At 42.8% G+C, this 24,196-nt stretch overlaps 3 protein-coding genes across 6 annotated transcripts in view; 1 reads left to right on the forward strand and 2 right to left on the reverse strand.

Annotated features, from left to right (window-relative positions):
* Positions 1-4,685, reverse strand: part of zc3h14 (zinc finger CCCH-type containing 14) — a 24,643-nt gene extending 19,958 nt beyond the window's left edge. The window contains exon 1 of one of the 3 annotated variants that reach the window (XM_060913550.1): positions 4,292-4,685. In XM_060913550.1, coding sequence (XP_060769533.1) covers positions 4,292-4,327 — 36 coding nt within the window. In that variant the 5' untranslated portion in view covers positions 4,328-4,685. The remainder of the gene's footprint in view (positions 1-4,291) is intronic. The other 2 variants (XM_060913549.1, XM_060913551.1) reach the window with 2 other exon arrangements.
* Positions 4,567-14,478, forward strand: rmdn3 (regulator of microtubule dynamics 3). 2 transcript variants are annotated; one of them, XM_060913554.1, is made up of 13 exons: positions 4,567-5,087; positions 5,169-5,343; positions 10,477-10,608; positions 10,737-10,876; positions 11,147-11,355; positions 11,444-11,546; positions 11,643-11,703; positions 11,800-11,875; positions 13,347-13,424; positions 13,551-13,649; positions 13,740-13,793; positions 13,881-13,961; positions 14,046-14,478. In XM_060913554.1, exons 1-13 carry the CDS (start codon positions 4,928-4,930, stop codon positions 14,112-14,114), a joined length of 1,437 nt encoding a protein of 478 aa, XP_060769537.1. In that variant the 5' UTR covers positions 4,567-4,927; the 3' UTR covers positions 14,115-14,478. The 2 variants fall into 2 exon arrangements, with proteins under 2 accessions (XP_060769537.1, XP_060769538.1); XM_060913555.1 differs by having other exon boundaries at positions 4,568-5,087; positions 10,737-10,822.
* A 2-nt stretch (positions 14,479-14,480) lies between these two features.
* rad51 (RAD51 recombinase) lies at positions 14,481-23,870 on the reverse strand. The gene is made up of 9 exons (XM_060913556.1): positions 23,814-23,870; positions 23,110-23,212; positions 22,888-23,025; positions 20,555-20,672; positions 20,286-20,472; positions 16,887-17,000; positions 16,672-16,801; positions 15,077-15,198; positions 14,481-14,963 (listed from the first exon to the last, which is right to left on the reverse strand). The coding sequence occupies exons 1-9, from the start codon at positions 23,858-23,860 to the stop codon at positions 14,840-14,842; spliced, it is 1,083 nt and encodes a 360-aa protein (XP_060769539.1). The 5' UTR covers positions 23,861-23,870; the 3' UTR covers positions 14,481-14,839.
* Positions 23,871-24,196: the final 326 nt, after the last annotated feature.

Raw genomic sequence — 24,196 nt, forward strand, 5'->3', positions numbered from 1 at the left:
GGCCAATCCATAGTAGGGATGGCGAAAACTAAAAAAAAAAAAAAATCTTGACCGACCACCGAGCCTCATTAGCCGGTTAAAGTCGGTTAACCTACGAGTTTAAACAGAGATGCAAACGGCGGATGCGCCTTTTTCACGGCTGAATCCCGCAGATCCGATTTTTTTTTTAGGGGGGGCGTTGGAGTGTCTGAATAATTTCATCAAAGTAAATTCTGTATTAAAATTACTAAATAAGCAACATAAGATAAAATGTCCTGCATAGTCTCTTTATGATAAACATCTTAATGCCACTTACCCGTGAGGTTATCAAGTAGACATTCTTCTTCGGAACCTTCCAGAGGTATAGTTGGGATACGCATCCCGCAACAAAATATTTATAAGCTTCCAGGCTCTTGTAAGCTTTGAGGGCTTTGCCAGTGTAATACGATTCACGAGAAAATTGTAAATGTCGTGGTAGGCCAGATCGGGCAAATCGCCGGCACCGCAGCTCCGAATTTCCCTGAACAAGGATTGCGGCAAGTTGTACGGATCTGCAATCCCCAACCTGGAACACTTTTCCACGTAACGCTGCCTCACGTCACCTTCAAGATGCTGAACAAACTTAGACAAGTAATCGCGCGATGTAGATGGGGTATTTTCCGAATTTTCTTGGGGACTACTGCCTGGATCCATTACGCTCGCGCAAGGTAAACTATCCTGAAGCCGTCCAATATGGCGGAGTAAACACAGACAGGTCACGTGACTGCACATCCTCTATGGACCCATCCCACGTGACGTCACGACAAATGTGGCTGCCATTTTGGACATGAACTACCAGTAGTCTACCACAGCCAAAAACGAGGAACGACGGTGAAGCATCGAAAGGAATATAGCCATCAAAGAAAGTTTTTACTTTCAGCAAGACTTCCATCATGCCATTATATTGTTGTGCACCTGGATGTAGTAACCATCAACACACAAGGCAAGATTTATCATTTCATCGGATCCCGACAGATGCTGACCGATGGAGAAGATGGATGGTCTCTAAAATATTGGCAAAATGATGTTTATTGACATAGCAATCGTGTGTAACGGGAAGCATTTGCATATCCGAAGTGTTGTGTTTACATCAAAGATAAAATAAACCGATATGACAACGACTGCTGCTGCCAGGTTGGGGACACAAACTAGTAGAAAGGAAGTGTGCCAACAGTGCCAACACACTTCCTTTGTGGTCGATTCTGCTTTAAGGTAAGATGCATTTAATTATTCGTCTGCTGTGGGTTTGGAATCGGTAGCCTGACCGATTCGTTCATGTTTGTTGACGCGTGTTGAAATGGAAGATTGGTTGTTGACATGATTTCCAGTGATGCTTTGGTGCTGCTGTGAATCAGATGTGTTGAGTAGCCTGACTGTTTTTTTTTCCTTGCGTGTGGTATCATTGTTGACGCGAGGTTGTTTTTTGAACATGCCAATGCGGACACGATTTCCCCTGATGAGTTATGACTTCAGACGCGATGCGTGTGTGGAGTCCGCATGATATGTGCGTAAGATAGGCTTCTCATGTGTTTGGAGATCCGCGCTCTGAGACAAGAGCAAGCACCCGCCCCTCCAAGGGAAAAAAAGGGGACCCCCCGAAAATATCGGCATAGTTCGAACACTGGGTTGGAGAAAGTAATGGCAAATAGTGAGTGCACAAACCATAGAAGGTAAACTGTACACAGCGCCAGGGCAGTGTGATGGTATGTCTACTTTTAGATTGTGTTAGCTGATCAATGAACACACTCGTCACTCGACGAGTTTCACGTCTTTACGACGGATGCTTAAATGTGTGTTAGGTATTATTGTTGCAGTCTAAGCAGTCATTGTAGCAGCTAGATGAGCGAGAACCGAAAGGGTCTGTGCCATAAACCGTTATTTCTTCATGTCCAAAATGGCGGTCGCGTTTACGAAGGTCACGTGAGTGAAAAGGGTCTATAGTCCGGACTAGGGGTATACTACAGCCTGTTACACCGGGTCATACTGTACAGCTTGGACTTCAAGACAACCCATACCATTACAGCAAGGTGGTTGAAGCCTGACCCTCCAACATACAATATATGGATGGAAAAAATAAAGGAAGTATATCAAATGGAACAAATAAGATATTCCCTGAGACTTCAAAAAGAATATGGAGCCCTGCCATGGGTTTACTACGATAGTGAGGAACCCATACAATATGAATCCGATCTATATTATTAACCTGATTTTTTTTTAAATTCTATTTCTCATTTTGTTTTATATTTTTCTTTCCGTCATCGTAGTTGTGTATTGAAAAACAGCAGTTATGATGAATATGATTCTGAATGAAACTGAAACAAGTAAAAAAAAAAAACCCCATACGTCCACTTTTCAAACCTGGATATTATAGTCTTCTTATTTTTTATTCTACAACCCCGATTCCAAAAAAGTTGGGACAAAGTACAAATTGTAAATAAAAACGGAATGCAATAATTTACAAATATCAAAAACTGATATTGTATTCACAATAGAACATAGACAACATATCAAATGTCGAAAGTGAGACATTTTGAAATTTCATGAGCGCAACATGTCTCAAAAAAGTTGGGACAGGGGCAATAAGAGGCTGGAAAAGTTAAAGGTGCAAAAAAGGAACAGCTGGAGGACCAAATTGCAACTCATTAGGTCAATTGGCAATAGGTCATTAACATGACTGGGTATAAAAAGAGCATCTTGGAGTGGCAGCGGCTCTCAGAAGTAAAGATGGGAAGAGGATCACCAATCCCCCTAATTCTGCACCGACAAATAGTGGAGCAATATCAGAAAGGAGTTCGACAGTGTAAAATTGCAAAGAGTTTGAACATATCATCATCTACAGTGCATAATATCATCAAAAGATTCAGAGAATCTGGAAATCTCTGTGCGTAGGGGTCAAGGCCGGAAAACCATACCGGGTGCCCGTGATCTTCAGGCCCTTACACGGCACTGCATCACATACAGGCATGCTTCTGTATTGGAAATCACAAAATGGGCTCAGGAATATTTCCAGAGAACATTATCTGTGAACACAATTCACCGTGCCATCCGCCGTTGCCAGCTGAAACTCTATAGTTCAAAGAAGAAGCCGTATCTAAACACGATCCAGAAGCGCAGACGTCTTCTCTGGGCCAAGGCTCATTTAAAATGGACTGTGGCAAAGTGGAAAACTGTTCTGTGGTCAGACGAATCAAAATGTGAAGTTCTTTATGGAAATCAGGGACGCCGTGTCATTCGGACTAAAGAGGAGAAGGACGACCCGAGTTGTTATCGGCGCTCAGTTCAGAAGCCTGCATCTCTGATGGTATGGGGTTGCATTAGTGCGTGTGGCATGGGCAGCTTACACATCTGGAAAGACACCATCAATGCTGAAAGGTATATCCAGGTTCTAGAGCAACATATGCTCCCATCCAGACGACGTCTCTTTCAGGGAAGACCTTGCATTTTCCAACATGACAATGCCAAACCACATACTGCATCAATTACAGCATCATGGCTGCGTAGAAGAAGGGTCCGGGTACTGAACTGAAAACATTTGGCGCATCATAAAACGGAAGATACGACAAAAAAGACCAACTAGAATCCTACATTAGACAAGAATGGGTTAACATTCCTCTCCCTAAACTTGAGCAACTTGTCTCCTCAGTCCCCAGACGTTTACAGACTGTTGTAAAGAGAAAAGGGGATGTCTCACAGTGGGAAACATGGCCTTGTCCCAACTTTTTTGAGATGTGTTGTTGTCATGAAATTTAAAATCACCTAATTTTGAAACTTCCACATCATTGCATTCCGTTTTTATTTACAATTTGTACTTTGTCCCAACTTTTTTGGAATCGGGGTTGTATTTATATAACTATTCTTGTCTTTTTTTTTTTAAATTATTCTATCTTAACTGTTCAAGCACCAAAGCAAATTCCTTCTATGTGGAACGGACTGGACAATAAACTCGGTTCTGATTCTCAGTCTAATGTGTGTATTTTTTTTTCACACTTTCAGCTTGGACACTGGAGACCTCCAGCAGAGACCTGTGAGAAACTGGGACTGTATTATTATTATTATTAACAACATGCTGGTGTGTATGCCTGGCAACAGTCTGTGAAACAAGAAATAATCCAGTTAGACCTGATGGTCAGTGATATAGTATTAGTTTTAGACGCAGAGGAGGTTAATGCCATCTGACAGACACACAAAGCTAACAACACCACAGCTCGCCGAGCTAGCTAACAAGCTAAGCTAAGCTAAGCGCACCAATTTAGCCGGATGTTTAAAAACTTACCCGTATTTTTTTGCTGATCTCCGTCCCGATTTCCATATTTTGCCTGTCGAACTCCGTGACCTCGAAATTACCACATTAACTGTTTTAAATTGTGAATTGTTTGGTGTTTTTTTTTTTTTCCTGTGTGACACTTCTGAACCGAGTCCTCTGTTGCTAGCTATTTCTGAGGCGTCAATACTACGCACGCGCGCACACTCGCTTTGACACATTGCGCATGCGCACGTCTTTAACCAGTATCCTCCAGAACGCTGGGTGGCGCTGGTGATTTCTTATCGTGGTTTGTTTACAAGTTTTAAAGAACGTTGCTGTTTGTTTTTTTGTTTCGTTTCTCGCCCTCGGTGAAAAAGAACTCGTTTAAAATCGAAAGTGGTTTCCGGTTTCTCGTAAATATATGAATTAATAGACTAAAACTTGTAGTAGCAGAGCATTATGCTCATCAGGGCTGTGTTTCCGGAAGTGTCGGTGTTCATCTGAAAGGTGCGCATGTGCTGATAGTGATGATGACGACATGCCGTGAAGAAATCGGTGTTAAGATTATTTCAGGAGTCGTTCGTTATTATTATTATTATTATTAGATTTCGAGACAAACAATAGGAATTAAAAAAATACAAAAATAGAGATTGGATTGGATTAGAGATGAGTTCTCTGGGTCGGAACGGTCTGATCGGTCTCGGTATCGGTGTCACCGTCAGTACCGGTTTGATCGCGTTCTTGATCATTAAAGAGATGACGCGGAGGAGGAAGGAGCGCCGCCTAGCGGTGGACGGGAGGATGACGCTGGGGCAGGATGGTGGAGGTGAGGAGTAAGGATGGGTGATACCATCAGAACAGGATGATATGATATCACCATGCTGATAATGACTCTGTGTGTGTGTAGTGGCGTTAGCATCTGCGATGAGCGGGTTAACCCCGGAGCAGCACACTGAGCTGAGGACAACTCTGGACAAGGTGATGATGAGTGTGTCCACCCTACGTGGTGAAGTGTCCGAGCTGAGGAACGGCCTGAGAGACATCGCCAACACCATCGTCAACGCCATCGTCGAGGACGTCAGGTCAGTGCACCACCTGTCAATGGTCCACTTATACCCTGTCCACACTAGGGATTTTGTACCGATACGATACTACAACCCCGATTCCAAAAAAGTTGGGACAAAGTACAAATTGTAAATAAAAATGGAATGCAATAATTTACAAATCTCAAAAACTGATATTGTATTCACAATAGAACATAGACAACATATCAAATGTCGAAAGTGAGACATTTTGAAATTTCATGCCAAATATTGGCTCATTTGAAATTTCATGACAGCAACACATCTCAAAAAAGTTGGGACAGGGGCAATAAGAGGCTGGAAAAGTTAAAGGTACAAAAAAGGAACAGCTGGAGGAACAAATTGCAAATCATTAGGTCAATTGGCAATAGGTCATTAACATGACTGGGTATAAAAAGAGCATCTTGGAGTGGCAGCGGCTCTCAGAAGTAAAGATGGGAAGAGGATCACCAATCCCCCTAATTCTGCGCCAACAAATAGTGGAGCAATATCAGAAAGGAGTTCGACAGTGTAAAATTGCAAAGAGTTTGAACATATCATCATCTACAGTGCATAATATCATCAAAAGATTCAGAGAATCTGGAAGAATCTCTGTGCGTAAGGGTCAAGGCCGGAAAACCATCCTGGGTGCCCGTGATCTTCGGGCCCTTAGACGGCACTGCATCACATACAGGCATGCTTCTGTATTGGAAATCACAAAATGGGCTCAGGAATATTTCCAGAGAACATTATCTGTGAACACAATTCACCGTGCCATCCGCCGTTGCCAGCTAAAACTCTATAGTTCAAAGAAGAAGCCGTATCTAAACATGATCCAGAAGTGCAGACGTCTTCTCAGGGCCAAGGCTCACTTAAAATGGACTGTGGCAAAGTGGAAAACTGTTCTGTGGTCAGACGAATCAAAATTTGAAGTTCTTTATGGAAATTAGGGACGCAGTGTCATTCGGACTAAAGAGGAGAAGGACGACCCGAGTTGTTATCAGCACTCAGTTCAGAAGCCTGCATCTCTGATGGTATGGGGTTGCATTAGTGCATGTGGCATGGGCAGCTTACACATCTGGAAAGACACCATCAATGCTGAAAGGTATATCCAGGTTCTAGAGCAACATATGCTCCCATCCAGACGACGTCTCTTTCAGGGAAGACCTTGCATTTTCCAACATGACAATGCCAAACCACATACTGCATCAATTACAGCATCATGGCTTCGTAGAAGAAGGGTCCGGGTACTGAACTGGCCAGCCTGCAGTCCAGATCTTTCACCCATAGAAAACATTTGGCGCATCATAAAACAGAAGATACGACAAAAAAGACCTAAGACAGTTGAGCAACTAGAATCCTACATTAGACTAGAATGGGTTAACATTCCTATCCCTAAACTTGAGCAACTTGTCTCCTCAGTCCCCAGACGTTTACAGACTGTTGTAAAGAGAAAAGGGGATGTCTCACAGTGGGAAACATGGCCTTGTCCCAACTTTTTTGAGATGTGTTGTTGTCATGAAATTTAAAATCACCTAATTTTTCTCTTTAAATGATACATTTTCTCAGTTTAAACATTTGATATGTCATCTATGTTCTATTCTGAATAAAATATGGAATTTTGAAACTTCCACATCATTGCATTCCGTTTTTATTTACAATTTGCACTTTGTCCCAACTTTTTTGGAATTGGGGTTGTACTTTCGTACCGCAACACCTGTCCACACTAGCAACTATACCGGTACTGTAGCGGTATAACTGTATCAGTACGAAACCCACAAATGTATGGGTTTCTTACCGGTACAGTCGCGCTTCGCTGTAGTGTGGACAGATGAAGCGGTTCTGTATCGATACAAATATAATGCGCATGCGCAATGAACCATTCCTACGTCTTCCGGGTTATTCATACAATACAATACAATATGCACGTGCTTTCCAGCTGTAAATAAAACGTCAAAATGGCTCAAAACGACCGTGGAGCAAAGACGAAGTTGTGTGTTTGTTGGTGCTTTGGGGAGACGAGCGATGCCAGGAACAGTTGAGTGAAGAACGGAGATTCGTTTTCTTTGTTTCTTTCTCAACTGCCTCGCACGTTTTATACAATTCGACTGAATAAATGACCACCAGAAATACAGACTGTACATTGACAACAAAAAGCGCACACACGTTGTTTCATCCGCCATATTCTCGGAAGGAAGTTACTCGGTAACCACGGAAACATTTCGCGCACGCGCATTTCAACTTCCGTGAAAGAAAACCGCAAACATTTCTCGCTAGTGTGGACAGATGCACTAAACTGTACCGCTATACTTTGTATCGATACAGTTATACTACTATCGTACCGGTATATATGTGAACACAGCTTAATTTGATTGGTCGAGCAGCACTTCACAGCGGACATTTCACCGTCTCTATCACTCCGCCCCGGGTGTCCTGCACGGAAAATTCCACTTCCTAGTTCAGAACCATTCCCATGCTGAAACTCGGTGATACTCTTCAGAAGTTTAAGAGCCATTCCACCGAATCGGTGCCATTTCCGTCCCTAGAAAATGTATATGTATAAATGCACATAAAAATGTACTTTAAAATACATTTCCTTATTACGCAGATTGTCCTGCACATTGATCTGATTTCAAATTTAAGATATATATAATTGTAAGGATTAATAAAAACCAGCTAAAACACTGAAAAATAGCATGTTACACCTGTCCCCGCACTCTTTTATACTTAACTATGAAATATTATGATTAAAATCCTTCAGAAACAGTATTTCTTTTGCACTGTTGTGTGACTCCATATCCTATCCATGGTTTAAACATATTTTTTTCATAAGAAATCCACAATATCTTAGTTAAAATACACATTTTAGTCGTGTCCCTGGGTTTTCACTCAGTCCTGTTACCCAAACATATTACCCCAGCTGACAAATTTGGAACATTCCATAAATCACATGCTCAACAGGAAGTTACATCAGTTGTGTCTTCTGAAGGCCATGGGAAGACCAAAAGTTAGTTCTCTCATTTACTTTTCTGTATATTTGATGATTTTTTTTAAACTTTGACTGATAAGATACTCTCCTGTTATTTAAATTATTTCTCGTCTTCTTCCGCTTTATCCGGGACCGGGTCGCAGAGGCAGCAGTCTAAGCATGGAAGCCCAAACTTCCCTTTCCCCAGACACCTCGGCCAGCTCCTCGGGAAGAACACCGAGGTGTTCCCAGGCCAGCCGAGAGACATAGTCCCTCCAGCGTGTCCTGGGTCTTCCCCGGGGCCTCCTCCCGGGGGGACATGCCTGGAACACCTCCCCAGGGAGGCGTCCAGGAGGCATCCGAAAAAGATGCCCGAGCCACCTCAGCTGATTCCTCTCGATGTGGAGGAGCAGCGGCTCTACTCCGAGCTCCTCCCGAGTGACTGCGCTTCTCACCCTATCTCTAAGGGAGCGCCCAGCCACCCTGCAAAGGAAACTCATTTCGGCCGCTTGTATCCGCGATCTTGTTCTTTCTGTCATTACCCAAAGCTCATGACCATAGGTGAGAGTTGGAACGTAGATCGACCGGTAAATTGAGAGCTTCACCTTTTGGCTCAGCTCCTTCTTCACCACGACGGACCGGTAAAGCGACCGCATCACTGCAGAGGCTGCACCGATCCGCCTGTCGATCTCACGCTCCATCCTTCCCTCACTCATGAACAAGATCCCGAGATACTTAAACTCCTCCACTTGAGGCAGGACTTCTCCACCAACCTGGAGAGGGCAAGCCACCCTTTTCCGGTTGAGAACCATGGCCTCAGACTTGGAGGTGCTGATTCTCATCTCAGCCGCTTCACACTCGACTGCAAACCGCCCCAGTGCATGTTGAAGGTCCTGGCTTGAAGAAGCCAACAGAACAACATCATCTGCAAAAAGCAGAGGTGAAATCCTGTGGTTCCCAAACAGGATTCCTTCTGGCCCCTGGCTGCGCCTAGAAATTCTGTCCATAAAAATTATGAACAGAACCGGTGACAAAGGGCAGCCTTGCCGGAGTCCAACATGCACTGGGAACAAGGCTGACTTACTGCCGGCAATGCGAACCAGACTCCTGCTCCGTTCGTACAGGGACCGGACAGCCCTTAGCAAAGAGCCCCGAACCCCATACTCCCGAAGCACCCCCCACAGAATACCACGGGGGACACGGTCGAATGCCTTCTCCAGATCCACAAAACACATGTGGACTGGTTGGGCAAACTCCCATGAACCCTCGAGCACCCTATGAAGGGTATAGAGCTGAAATAATTTAAGTACTATACCCTTCTATCCTTAAATTATTTCTTAGATGATATTTGTTTATTTTAAAAATACAGATATTTGGTAAAGCACTAGAATGTGCTAAGTGTGGTCATGCTATTAGCGATGACGCCATGTGGCTTAATTCCATGGATTAGCTAATCCTAGGCTAAAAACTCAGTCCTGTTACTTTGAGTTTTGGTAACAGGACTGAAAAAAATGCAGCCACCTTTGACTTCCAAACCTTGTAAAAATAAATAAATAAATAAATAATGTAGCCTTTTAACATTTTGAATAGTTAAATATGTGTGTTATTATAATCAGTGTTGAAAAAATATAACAAATTTAAGTTTAATTTTAAGCAAATGGCACCCATTCGGTGGAATGTCCCATAACTTTTGACTTAAAAGGTCATCAGAAGAAAAACAAGAAACAGCTTTAACAGGAACGTTCAAATCGGCGTGAGCTAGCTAGCTAGTCGACGCGCTGTAAAGTGAGCGAGGCTTCTTCATGATTTCTTTCCAGTCATGGAGTGATATTAGTTTCTTGTTTATCAAACTGTTATATTAAAACTGTCAGACTTGAGGTTGTGACGAGATACGGCCCAATAACACACCGTCTCGTGTGATACTGCTTCAAGCCAGGGTGTTCAACATTGGAGAAACCAGTGAGAGTAAGCTAGATTTTGGAAGTATCCTCCCCTCTCACCAAAACACGCAAGAGCGTAGCATGTTGTCGTCATGTCCAGCTACCACAAGCGAACACGGCTGCTGTTAGTCCTCACAGCTGTCGACTGTACTTATGTTAGTGTGCACTCTTGAGTGTACGAGGGTATTATTTTTTCTGTTTTAAAGCGTCAGTATGTTTGACAGATTTGTCTGTGTGCCTCTGTAGGAAGGGAGTGGAGGAGGGTCAGAGGTCACGGCGGCGACGTCACTTTCTGACGAGGGAGCGTTCTGACTCGATGAGCTCCAGCTCCATCTACTTCACTGCTAGTAATGGGATGAGCAGTCAGAATGAGGGCGGGTACGCAGCACTGCCACGCCCACTACTGTGTTTTAAATTGAAGAGTTTGAACCCTGATGGAGCTAGTGGTGTTTATCAAGCTCGCTCTTTAGTGATCGTGTGTGTGTGTGTGTGTTACGTCTTTATAGATACACGACAGCGTATTCAACTGCTGAATCTGACTACACAGATCGAGAGACGGACAGAGACGAGGACCGCGACGAGGACGATGAAGGTGACACGGCCTCATCCCGTCTGTCTTTAGTCACTAAGAGAACAGTGTGTTGTGGTAAGAGTTATCACTAATGTGTTGAGGTTCTAAGTAAGTGAAACGTTTGAGTAACGTTCGAGTAACACTTGAGCAACGTTAATGGTAGAATGTGAGAGGAACAGTCCTGGAGCGCTGGTGGATCAATAATAAAATGGAACATTAGCGTTCGAGTAACAGTAAGATGAGTGCTGTAGTGTCATGGGAATAACGGCGCACTATCAGCGACGGAAACGTTCGAGTAACGTTAGTGTGTGTGTGTGTGTGTGTGTGTATATAACGTGATTACAGACGAGGAGGAGGAGTGTAGCTGTGCGACAGTTCTGACTCCTTCGCAGTTCATCCTGCTGGAGTCTGACGAGGACTACGTGGACAGTGATGAAGGAGTGGTGATGAGTCCTGAACTCGCGCTGCTACTGAACCAGAGTGACCTCCTTCACGCCGGGGATTCTGGGAAAAAAACTGACGCGTTTAATCTGTTAAGAGAGAACAAACCACTGGTAACTTAATAATAATAATAAAGTGAATAGTTTGTTTCTTTAAAGGTTTCATAATAGAACCCTGATGTGTGTGTGTGTGTGTGTTCAGTACAGTGATAATAGTGAGTTTCTATGGCGACTGGCTCGAGCCTACAATGATATGTGTGAGAATGCGGAGAACGAGGAAGAGAGGCGGAACTACGCAGAGCAAGGTGAATGTGCACACACACCACATTAATTTGCAGAATTTTAAGCTGGTTCCTTACTTTTCCTGTCATTGGTTGACCTTTGACCTTTTGACCCTGTAGGTCGTGATGAGGCAGAATTGGTGCTTCAGAAGAACGAACTGAATGCTGATTGTCATAAGTGGTGAGACGCGTGCACGCGCACACACACACACACACACGCAGGTGAATGTTATCCACAGATTTCTGATGTGTGTGTGTGTGTGTGTGTGTGTATAAGGTTTGCTGTGCTGACCGATCAGATGTTGCAGTGTGACAGCGTGCACAGTAAACTGAAGAGTAGCTACGTCCTGAAGGTGTGTGCAGTGGGCGGGGAATTCCTCATCCACTATTTCAGATTGTCAGTTGTACTAGTGCATCTCGAAAAATTAGAATATTGTGAAAAAGTTCAATATTTTCCATCAGTTATTTAAGAAAGTGAAAATGTTATATATTATAGACTCATTACACATAAACTAAAATGTTTCAAGCATTTTTCTATTTTAATTTTAATCAGTATGGCATACCGTACTAAAACATCTCAAAATATTAGAATATTTCATTTCGAGTTTGAGTAAAACAGTATGAACACGGTGTATCTCTCGGTCTAATTCTGTACACACAACCACAATCATGGGGAAGACTGCTGACTTGACTGTTGTCCAGAAGATGATCACTGATGCCCTCCACAAGGAGGGTAAGCCACAAAAGGTCATTGCTGAAAAGGGTGGCTGGAAAAGGTGCACAAGCAACAGGGATGGCTGCAGTCTTGACAGGATTGTCAAGAAAAGTTGATGCAAGAACTTGGGAGAGCTTCACAAGGAGTGGACTGAGGCTGGCGTCAGTGTATCAAGACCCATCACGAACAGACATCTTCAAGAAAGGGGATACAACTTTCGCGTTCCTAATATCAAGCTACTCCTGAGCCAGAGACAATGTCAGAAGTGGGCTCAGGAGAGAAAGAAATGGACTGTTGCTCAGTGGTCCAAAGTCCTCTTTTCAGATGAAAGTACATTTTGCATTTAATTTGGAAATCACGGTTCTAGAGTCTGGAGGAAGAGTGGAGAGGCACAGAATCCAAGGTGTTTGAAGCCCAGTGTGAAGTTTCCACAGTCTGTGATGATTTGGGCTGCCGTGTCATCTGCTGGTGTTGGTCCACTGTATTTTATCAAGTCCAAAGTCAACACAGCCATCTACCAGGAGATTTTAGAGCACTTCATGCTTCCATCTGCTGACGAGCTTTTTGGAGATGCTGATTTCCTTTTCCAGCAGGACTTAGCACCTACCCACAGTGCCAAAACTACTACCAAATGGTTTACTGTGTTTGATTGATCAGCCAACTTGCCTGATCTGAACCCCATAGAGAATCTGTCAAGAGGAAGATGAGAAACACCCGACCCAAAAATACAGATACGCTGAAGGCCGCTATCAAAGCAACCTGGGCTTCAATAACACCTCAGCAGTGCCACACCGCACTGATACAGTAATTAATGAATATACTTTTCAGAAGTTGGACATTTCTGTATTGTAAATCCTTTTTTTGATTGATCTTAGGGAATATTCTAATAATTTGAGATACCGGATTTCTGATTTTCATGAGCTATAATCATCAAAATTAAAACAAAAAAGGCTTTAAATATTTCACTTTACATGTAATGAATATAGAATATATGAAAGTTTACCTTTTTGAATTAAATTATGAAAACTATGTATTTTTTGAGATGCACTAGTATACTGTGCTATATTAAAGTTCTTATTTGAAAATAAACCTGTGTGTGTTTGTTTCAGGAACACCTGGATCGTGCTTTAGCTCTCGGAGATGATGACCCGCTATGTTTCTACCTGCTGGGTCGCTGGTGCTACGAGGTGCGTGTTAAAACATGCATTCAAACACACCTTTTATACTTCTGGAGAATTTAAACACCTATGATGCCCACTAGAGGGCAGAGCTTCCTCATGGCTGGTTAAGTTTCCATCTCTCTCTGTGTGTAGATGAGCAGGTTGTCGTGGTTGGAGCAGAAGGCAGCAGCCACTCTGTATGAATCTCCTCAATGTTCCTCCCTACACCAAGCTCTAGAGCACTTCCTGAAGGTCTCACACACACAGCTTTGCATATCGACAACCAAATACATAACTAACTAGAAAACGGTAACCAGGGAAACGTTCTCTGTGTGTTTGTAGGCTGAGGAACTGAAACCAGGATTCTCCAGAGCAGTGAGACTCTACATCGCCAAGGTGAACATTTCTTTCATGCCTACACCCCTCTCTCTCTCTCTCCTTTCCAACTTGCCCTTTAGTCATTTTCCCCTCTGTGTGATTCAGTGTCATAAGGATTTGGGGAATGAATCCGAGGCGAGGAACTGGACACAGCTGGCGCTGGCACTTCCCACAAACACCCACCAGGTGATGATGCTCAGTTTCTTTGTTGTTATTTATGGCTTGGAAACTTTCAATCACTGAATCAAATCAAACCAAACCAATCCACAGAAGGCAGGGATTGCTGGATTGGAGGTGGAGCTACAGGCTTTGATTGACAGCCCAGCTGAGCCGCTGTAAGGCCGTGGAGAAGCTGATATGGATCCCTCACCGCTAACCCAACCCCTAAAAGAATGTAATGGATCATTCCAAACTACAGGAACATCTTTAAAATATCTCTTCACACTTGTTTGTTTTAACTGACCAAAACAAGGGCACTTTAGAAGTCAACTGTCCTGATGCTGCCTACGTAGGTACACTAGTTTGAGTAAATGATGGTGTGATGTGTATATTACTGACATAAGCACTTATAGAGAAGGATTTATTAAAGCTGCTCTTTATTCATGAAAAGTGTTTTTCACTTGAGTTCTGAATGTGAAACGCTAGTGATGTAAATGTTTGGTGTTGCTGTGTGAACGCTGAAGGAAATAAAAAGCTGAACCCGTGTCATTTTTAGTGATTTTAATATTACACTACTTACACAGGCCACACCTCCTTTTATCAGTCTGGGGAGGAAAACCAAGTGATCATGACCAATAATAAAACATTTAATAGTTTTATGTACAGAAACAATAAGTACAAAGCTATACAAGCAGAAAAAAAAAAAAAGACCTTAAATGTAGTATCATTCATCACCTCAAAACGAAGTAAACTGAAACACACACACAGACGAATATCCTTTACAACAGCTTCTCCAGCCTGAGAAGAGCAAGTGTGATTGATATACACACACACACGTGCATCCACCACCATGTTTCAGTGATTGTCCATATCTTAAATGAACACACACACACTGCGTGGTTGTCTCAGTCTTTAGCGTCTCCTATTCCGTCTGCATTGATGGCAAACATGGCCTCCGCCTCCGGTAAGCAGGGAGAGTCGTAAATTTTACAGATCCGAGTTTCACCTCGGCCCTTTCTCAAATACAACCTGAGGGACAAAACATCACATCGCCATGAGACAGGGTTGATGCGGCCTGCACTGTATATAGTGAACATGGTGTGTGGTTCGGGACACGCCCACAGTGACATAACGTTTCTTACCTGGTAGTGGACGCGTGTGCTAAGATATTTCCTCCAATTGGCTTTTTAGGATCTGCGGAAAACATGGCCGCCCCGTCCACCTGCGCTACGACCTGATTGGTGATGACGACCGCAACGCCAAACTACAACAAAAGGTAAACATAGCTCAAAGCAGTAGCTCAGCAAAGAGAGACAACTTCAAGGTGTTATTAAAAGTACAAATTGTAAAGACAAACGGAATGCAATGATGTGGAAGTTTCAAAATTCCAGATTTTATTCAGAATAGAACATAGATGACATATCAAATGTTTAAACTGAGAAAATGTATCATTTAAAGAGAAAAATTAGGTGATTTTTAAATTTCATGACAACACCACATCTCAAAAAAGTTGGGACAAGGCCATGTTTCCCACTGTGAGACATCCCCTTTTCTCTTTACAACAGTCTGTAAACGTCTGGGGACTGAGGAGACAAGTTGCTCAAGTTTAGGGAGAGGAATGTTAACCCATTCTTGTCTAATGTAGGATTCTAGTTGGTCTTTTTTGTCGTATCTTCCATGTTTTCTACGGGTGAAAGATCTGGACTGCAGGCTGGCCAGTTCAGTACCCGGACCCTTCTTCTACGCAGCCATGATGCTGTAATTGATGCAGTATGTGGTTTGGCATTGTCATGTTGGAACTCGGGTCGTCCTTCTCCTCTTTAGTCCGAATGGCACGGCGTCCCTGATTTCCATAAAGAACTTCAAATTTTGATTTGTCTGACCACAGAACAGTTTTCCACTTTGCCACAGTCCATTTTAAATGAGCCTTGGCCCAGAGAAGACGTCTGCGCTTCTGGATCGTGTTTAGATACGGCTTCTTCTTTGAACTATAGAGTTTTAGCTGGCGACGGCGGATGGCACGGTGAATTGTGTTCACAGATAATGTTCTCTGGAAATATTCCTGAGCCCATTTTGTGATTTCCAATACAGAAGCATGCCTGTATGTGATGCAGTGCCGTCTAAGGGCCCGAAGATCACGGGCACCCAGTATGGTTTTCCGGCCTTGACCCTTACGCACAGAGATTCTTCCAGATTCTCTGAATCTTTTGATATTATGCACTGTAGATGATGATATGTTCAAACTCTTTGCAATTTTACACTGTCGAACTCCTTTCTGATATTGCTCCACTATTTGTCGGCGCAGAATTAGGGGGATTGGTGATCCTCTTCCCATCTTTACTTCTGAGAGCCGCTGCCACTCCAAGATGCTCTTTTTATACCCAGTCATGTTAATGACCTATTGCCAGTTGACCTAATGAGTTGCAGTTTGGTCCTCCAGCTGTTCCTTTTTTGTCCCTTTAACTTTTCCAGCCTCTTATTGCCCCTGTCCCAACTTTTTTGAGATGTGTTGCTGTCATGAAATTTCAAATGAGCCAATATTTGGCATGAAATTTCAAAATTTGATATGTTGTCTATGTTCTATTGTGAATACAATATCAGTTTTTGAGATTTGTAAATTATTGCATTCCGTTTTTATTTACAATTTGTACTTTGTCCCAACTTTTTTGGAATCGGGGTTGTAAAATCTCAATAAAACACACATTTTAGTTTTACAAATCATTAATAAGTGAATCACCTCGTCAGCGAGGCGCAGCAGCATGCGGAGGAAGCGTCCCAAATGACACTGGCGTGCCGAGAGCTCGCCTCTTCCGGAATAATCTGTCCTGTACAGCGCAGTGGCACTGTCCACTATTAGCAGAGCGTACCTGAGAGAGAGAGAGAGAATTAGTGTTCGTACAACCCTGTTTGCATAAGTGTGTAGCTGCCGTGTGTGTTTTTTTTTTTTTTTACCTGGACTCGGCCATCATAGCTGAAGCCTGATAGAGCAGCTGAGTCTGATGATCTGTGTTGAAAGCTCGAGCGTATGCTACATTATCCAAAACATCACTGCCGACAAGCCCGTACCTGAAACGCACGATTTTGAGCCATTTCTTGTGATCAGAGTAGTCTACAACCCCTGGCAAAAAGTATGGAATCACCAGTCTTGGATGAGCACTCATTCACACGTTTTATTCTGTAGAACAAACTGAGATCACAAACATGATACAATAATAAAGTCATTCCAAAGTGCAACTTCTTGGCCTTCAGAAACACTAAAATAAACGAAGAAAAAGCATTGTGGAAGTCAGTAAAATGTTATAGACCAAGCACAGGGAAAAAAAAAAAAATGGAATCATGAAAAACAGACAAACAAAAGAACATTCAAAACACATCACTAGTACTTACAGTGGTGCTTGAAAGTTTGTGAACCCTTTAGAATTTTCTATATTTCTGCATAAATATGACCGAAAACATCAGATTTTCACACAAGTCCTAAAAGTAGATAAAGAGAACCCAGTTAAACAAATGAGACAAAAATATTATACTTGGTCGTTTATTTATTGAGGAAAATGATCCAATATTACATATCTGTGAGTGGCAAAAGTATGTGAACCTCTAGGATTAGCAGTTAATTTGAAGGTGAAATTAGAGTCAGGTGTTTTCAATCAGTGGGATGACAATCAGGTGTGAGTGGGCACCCTGTTTTATTTAAAGAACAGGGATCTATCAAAGTCTGATCTTCACATGTTTGTGGAAGTGTATCATGGCACGAACAAAGGAGATTTCTGAGGACCTCAGAAAAAGCGTTGTTGATGCTCATCAGGCTGGAAAAGGTTCCAAAACCATCTCTAAAGAGTTTGGATTCCACCAATCCACAGTCAGACAGATTGTGTACAAATGGAGGAAATTGAAGACCATTGTTACCCTCCCCAGGAGTGGTCGACCAAGAAAGATCACTCCAAGAGCAAGGCGTGTAATAGTCGGCGAGGTCACAAAGGACCCCAGGGTAACTTCTGAGCAACTGAAGGCCTCTCTCACATTGGCTAATGCTAATGTTCCTGAGTCCACGATCAGGAGAACACTGAACAACAATGGTGTGTATGGCAGGGTTGCAAGGAGAAAGCCACTGCTCTCCAAAAAGAACATTGCTGCTGGGATGCAGTTTGCTAAAGATCATGTGGACAAGCCAGAAGGCTATTGGAAAAATGTTTTGGGATGGATGAGATCAAAATAGACCTTTTTGGTTTAAATGAGAAGCGTTATGTTTGGAGAAAGGAAAACACTGCATTCCAGCATAAGAACCTTATCCCATCTGTGAAACATGGTGGTGGTAGTATCATGGTTTGGGCCCGTTTTGCTGCATCTGGGCCAGGACGGCTTGCCATCATTGATGGAACAATGAATTCTGAATTATACCAGCGAATCCTAAAGGAAAATGTCAGGACATCTGTCCATGAACTGAATCTCAAGAGAAGGTGGGTCATGCAGCAAGACAACGACCCCAAGCACACAAGTCGTTCTACCAAAGAATGGTTAAAGAAGAATAAAGTGAATGTTTTGGAATGGCCAAGTCAAAGTCCTGACCTTAATCCAATGGAAATGTTGTGGAAGGACCTGAAGCGAGCAGTTCATGTGAGGAAACCCACCAACATCCCAGAGTTGAAGCTGTTCTGTACGGAGGAACGGGCTAAAATTCCTCCAAGCCGGTGTGCAGGACTGATCAACAGTTACCGCAAACGTTTAGTTGCAGTTATTGCTGCACAAGGGGGTCACACCAGATACTGAAAGCAAAGGGTCACATACTTTTGCCACTCACAGATATGCAATATTGGTCATTTATTTATTGAGGAAAATGATCCAAGTATAATATTTTTGTCTCATTTGTTTAACTGAGTTCTCTTTATCTACTTTTAGGACTTGTGTGAAAATCTGATGATGTTTTAGGTCATATTTATGCAGAAATATAGAAAATTCTAAAGGGTTCACAAACTTTCAAGCACCACTGCAGTTGCACCACCTCTGGCTTTTATAACGGCTTGCAGTCTCTTAGGCATGGACTTCATGAGTGACAAACAGTATTCTTCATCAATCTGGTGCCAACTCTCTTTGATTGCAGTTGCCAGATCAGCTTTGCAGGCCGGAGCCTTGTCGTGGACCATTTTTTTCCATTTCCACCACAAGTTTTCTATTGGGTTGGAGGCCATGACATTGACTGGATGTGTCTTTCGCCAAGGAATGCTTTCACCGTTTTTGCTCTATGGCACGATGCGTCGTCATCTTGGAAAATTTCATCATCCCCAAACAGCTTTTCAATTGAAGGGATAAGAAAACTGTCCAAAATGTCAATGTAAACCTGTGCATTTATTGAAGAAGTAACCACAGCCGTCTCCCCGGTGCCTTTGCCTGACATGCAGCCCCAGATCATCAACGATTGTGGAAATTTGGATGTTTTCTTCAGCCAGTCCTCTTCATAAATCTCACTGGAACGGCACCAAACAAAAGTTCCAGCATCATCACCTTGTCCAATGCAGATTCGTGATTCATCACTGAAGATAACTTCCATCCAGTCATCCACAGTCCATGATTGCTTCTCCTTAGCCCATTGTAGTCTTAGGTGTCAATGATGGGTTTCTTTTAGCTTTCCTAGATGAAAATCCCATTTCCTTTAGGCGATTTCTCACCGTTCGGTCACATACTTGTACGTTGACTCCAGCTTCCTCCCATTTATGCTTCATTTGTTTTGTTGTACTTTTTCGGTTTTCAAGACGGCCTTAAGTTTTTTGTCTTGACGCTTTGATGTCTTCCTTGGTCTACCAGTACGCTTGGCTTTAAAAACCTTCCCATGCGGTTTGTACTCGGTCCATATCTTAGATACAGCTGACTGTGAACAGCCCACATCTCTGGCAACCATGCGTGAAGAGTTACCTTCTTTAAGAAGTTTGACAATCCTCTCTTTTGTTTCAAGAGACATCTCTCTTGTTGGAGCCATGATTCTTGGTCCAGCAGCCCTCCAAGGTGTGATAACTGCGCTGTTTCTAACGAGCAGATCTAATCTGAGGCAGGTGTCAATTTAGGGAAAGGAAATTGACTGGCTGAGTCCTTATTTTCTACCTGAAAATTGAGTGATTCCATATTTTTTTTCCCTGTGCTTGGTCTATAAAAGTAACACTTGCTGACTATCGCAATGCTTTTTCTTCGTTTATTTTAGTGTTTCTGAAGGCCAAGAAGTTGCACTTTGGAATGACTTTATTATCGTATCATGTTTGTGATCTCGGTTTGTTCTACAGAATAAAACGTCTGAATCCAAGACTGGTGATTCCATACTTTTTGCCAGGGGTTGTATTATGGATGAGTGTGTGTGAGACTGACCTCTCTGCCACAGCGAGCAGTCTCTCAGGTCTGAAAGTGCCCTCAGTATCAATGTACATGGCCTTCCCCTCTCCTCCACCCTGATCGATGGGAAGCTGACACGTCACTGCCAGTGTGTGGCACAGCTGAGTCTTTCCTGTACGGAACTCGCCAAACATCTCCGTGATGGAACCCGTCTCGATACCGCCTGCACATCCACACATGTACATAAACAGCGCCAAACCGAACCACATTAAGTGTGTGTGTGAGAGTGTGTTTCCTCTCCTCACCCTGCAGCAGTTTGTCAAGCTCTTTGGAGCCGGTGGAGATCTGGATGATCTCAGCTCTGCGCTGGTGAAACTCAGTCGCCGTGGTGAATCCCATCGGAACCAGTTTAGCCGCCTCGCCCTGTACATCACACACAGGATGGCCCCATTGCACCTGTACATGACTGAACCACTACAGAACACTACTGCTTTAGGAGAGAGAGATCCAACAGTAGATAGAAAGACGAAGAGACAAGAAAAGACAGTTGAGGATAAAGACCAAGAGCGGGGGAACAAATGATAGAAAGACACAGTCTGAGTGAGATTGAGACGGCTGTATGGATCGAATGTCAAAGAAAGAGAGAACTACAGTTAGGTCCATATATATTTGGACACTGACAAATTATTTTTTTTACCTGTTTACTGAAACATATTCAAGTTATAGTTATATAACGGACATGGACATAAAGTCCAGACTTTCAGCTTTCATTTGAGGGGATCCACATTAAAACTGGATGAAGGGTTTAGGAGTTTCAGCTCCTTAACATGTGCCACCCTGTTTATAAAGCGACCAAAAGTAATTGGACAATTGACTCAAAGGCTATTTCATGGGCAGGTGTGGGCAATTCCTTCGTTATGTCATTCTCAATTAAGCAGATAAAAGGCCTGATTTGAGGTGCGGTGCTTGCATTTGGAAGATTTTGCTGTGAAGAAAACATGCGGTCAAAGGAGCTCTCCATGCAGGTGAAACAAGCCATCCTTAAGCTGCGAAAACAGAAAAAACCCATCCGAGAAATTGCTACAATATTAGGAGTGGCAAAATCTACAGTTTGGTACATCCTGAGAAAGAAAGAAAGCACTGGTGAACTCATCAATGCAAAAAGACCTGAACGCTGGACATGGTGAAGAGAAACCCCTTCACAACAGCCAACCAAGTGAACAACACTCTCCAGAAGGTAGGCGTATCAATATCCAAATCTACCATAAAGAGAAGACTGCATGAAAGTAAATACAGAGGGTTCACTGCACGGTGCAAGCCACTCATAAGCCTCAAGAATAAAAAGGCTAGATTGGACTTTGCTAAAAAACATCTAAAAAAGCCAGCACAGTTCTGGAAGAACATTCTTTGGACAGATGAAACCAAGATCAACCTCGACCAGAATGATGGAAAGAAAAAAGTATGGCGAAGGCGTGGTACAGCTCATGTACCACATCATCTGTAAAACACGGCGGAGGCAGTGTGATGGCTTGGGCATGCATGGCTGCCAGTGGCACTGGGTCACTAGTGTTTATTGATGATGTGACACAGGACAGAAGCAGCCGGATGAATTCTGAGGTATTCAGAGACATACTGTGTGCTCAAATCCAGCCAAACTGATTGGTCGGCGTTTCATAATACAGATGGACAACGACCCAAAACATAAAGCCAAAGCAACCCAGGAGTTTATTAAAGCAAAGAAGTGGAATATTCTTGAATGGCCAAGTCAGTCACCTGATCTCAACCCAATTGAGCAGCATTTCACTTGTTAAAGACTAAACTTCAGACAGAAAGGCCCACAAACAAACAGCAACTGAAACCCGCTGCAGTAAAGGCCTGGCAGAGCATTAAAAAGGAGGAAACACAGCGTCTGGTGATGTCCATGAGTTCAAGACTTCAGGCAGTCATTGCCAACAAAGGGTTTTCAACCAAGTATGAGAAATGAACATTTTATTTACAATTATTTAATTTGTCCAATTACTTTTGAGCCCCTGAAATGAAGGGATTGTGTTTAAAAAATGCTTCAGTTCCTCACATTCGTATGCAATCATTTTGTTCAACCCACTGAATTAAAGCTGAAAGTCTGAACTTCAACTGCATCTGAATTGTTTTGTTCACACAGAACCAAAATTAGAAAAATGTTGCCTCTGTCCAAATATTTATGGACCTGACTGTAGACGCCAACAGCGTCGACGGGGATGCCTCACGCCTTATCAAGTTGTGATTCGGGGATGGACATTTGACCTCACAGTAATCTTGACCTGTGACCTTTTAACCTCAAAATCTAATCAGTTCATGTTTGTCCCAAAGCGCACAAATGTTGAAATTCCTTTCATTAGCCTTTGAGATATCGTGTTCACAAGGTTTCCGGACGGACGCACAGACAACCCGAAAACATAATGCCTAACAGGCAGTTGTTAGGAAGAGAGACAGTTTGAGAGAAAGAGAAACATACAATCAAAATGTGAGACGCTGAAGAAAGACAGACAGTTGTAGAGATAGGAAGAGACAGGGAGAGAGTGAGGAGAAGGAGACAGAAAATGAGACAGACGTGAAGAGAGCGAGACATAGTTTGGGTGTGGTGTTGATTTTTCCTCACCAGGATCTTCTCAGCTTTGGCCTCACTGATGCCCTTAATGTTCAGCAGCTCTTTTTTAGGCGCGTACGCCACGGCCTCGATGGTGTGGAACCCTGCGTCCTCCAGCTTCTTCAGATCACTCGCACTGATACCACACTGCTGCATCACACACACACACATCCAAACACAAGTGAGAAGTGTGTGTGTGAGAATCATGATGGAGTGTGTGCAGTGTTTTCGTACCTCCAGGCGGTTCAGTGGCTGTGGCCCGAAGCTCTCTTCCTCTTCAACATCAGCCTTGACCTCCACTCGACTCGCACTCATCGCCATCTTCACCTCCACACACCTTTAACACAAACTCACAACAATCAGTCCAGCCACACATTTTATACACACATAAAAGTATATATATATATATATATATATATATATATATATATATATATATATATATATATATATATATAAAGAGATACATGAATACTGCTTTTATATTATATTATACATGAAAAAAATCTGGTTAAATATATGCATATTGATATTGACATGACAATTAGTTATATATCTGTGACAATACAAAACATTACATCACTGACAGATTGTTCAAAAACAAAATGGCAGCTGGAAGGACCGGCCGCGTTCCAAACTCCTCATCACTACACCACCCTGCGCACTCCGTAGGGCACGGACTGCGGCGCGCGAGCACACTATGTAGTGCACTACACACCGACAACAGAGGCATTTGACACTCGGCCCGCGTTTACACCATTTCTACAATTCACCTCAGCCTGCTCACACGAGCTGTTTATCTACTAATAACACCAATAATAACGCGTCATTTTATAACTTCCTAGCTACAGATTCACTGATAATACTGAACATAAAAACAAGCAGCTGTGAACCAAAGTCCCTGAAAAACATGGAGTTATTTGCGGAACCATTCTCACCTCCTCCAAAACAAGCCGAGCTCAAAATCAACTTTCCCGCGCGGCATAGACGTCCGCTTGCGTAACACGCGTCAGCTTCTGACGTCATGACGCAAACACGCCACACCCGGAAGTAAGACCCACCTCATTTTTATTTGGTTTTTTTTTTTTAGTACTGGAACGTTTTTTTGTTCTCTTTTAAACTTTATTAAGTACAATTAAACAGAACGAAATACAGACATGAACAAGACATTCCAAGAACAGACTCAAAAAAATATAAAGAAAAAAAAACAACAACAAATGTCATGATAGCAACACATCTCAAAAAAGTTGGGACAGGGGCAATAAGAGGCTGGAAAAGTTAAAGGAACAGCTGGAGGACCAAACTGCAACTCATTAGGTCA

This window comes from Neoarius graeffei, chromosome 2, assembly GCF_027579695.1.
Source record: "Neoarius graeffei isolate fNeoGra1 chromosome 2, fNeoGra1.pri, whole genome shotgun sequence".
NCBI lineage: Eukaryota > Metazoa > Chordata > Actinopteri > Siluriformes > Ariidae > Neoarius > Neoarius graeffei.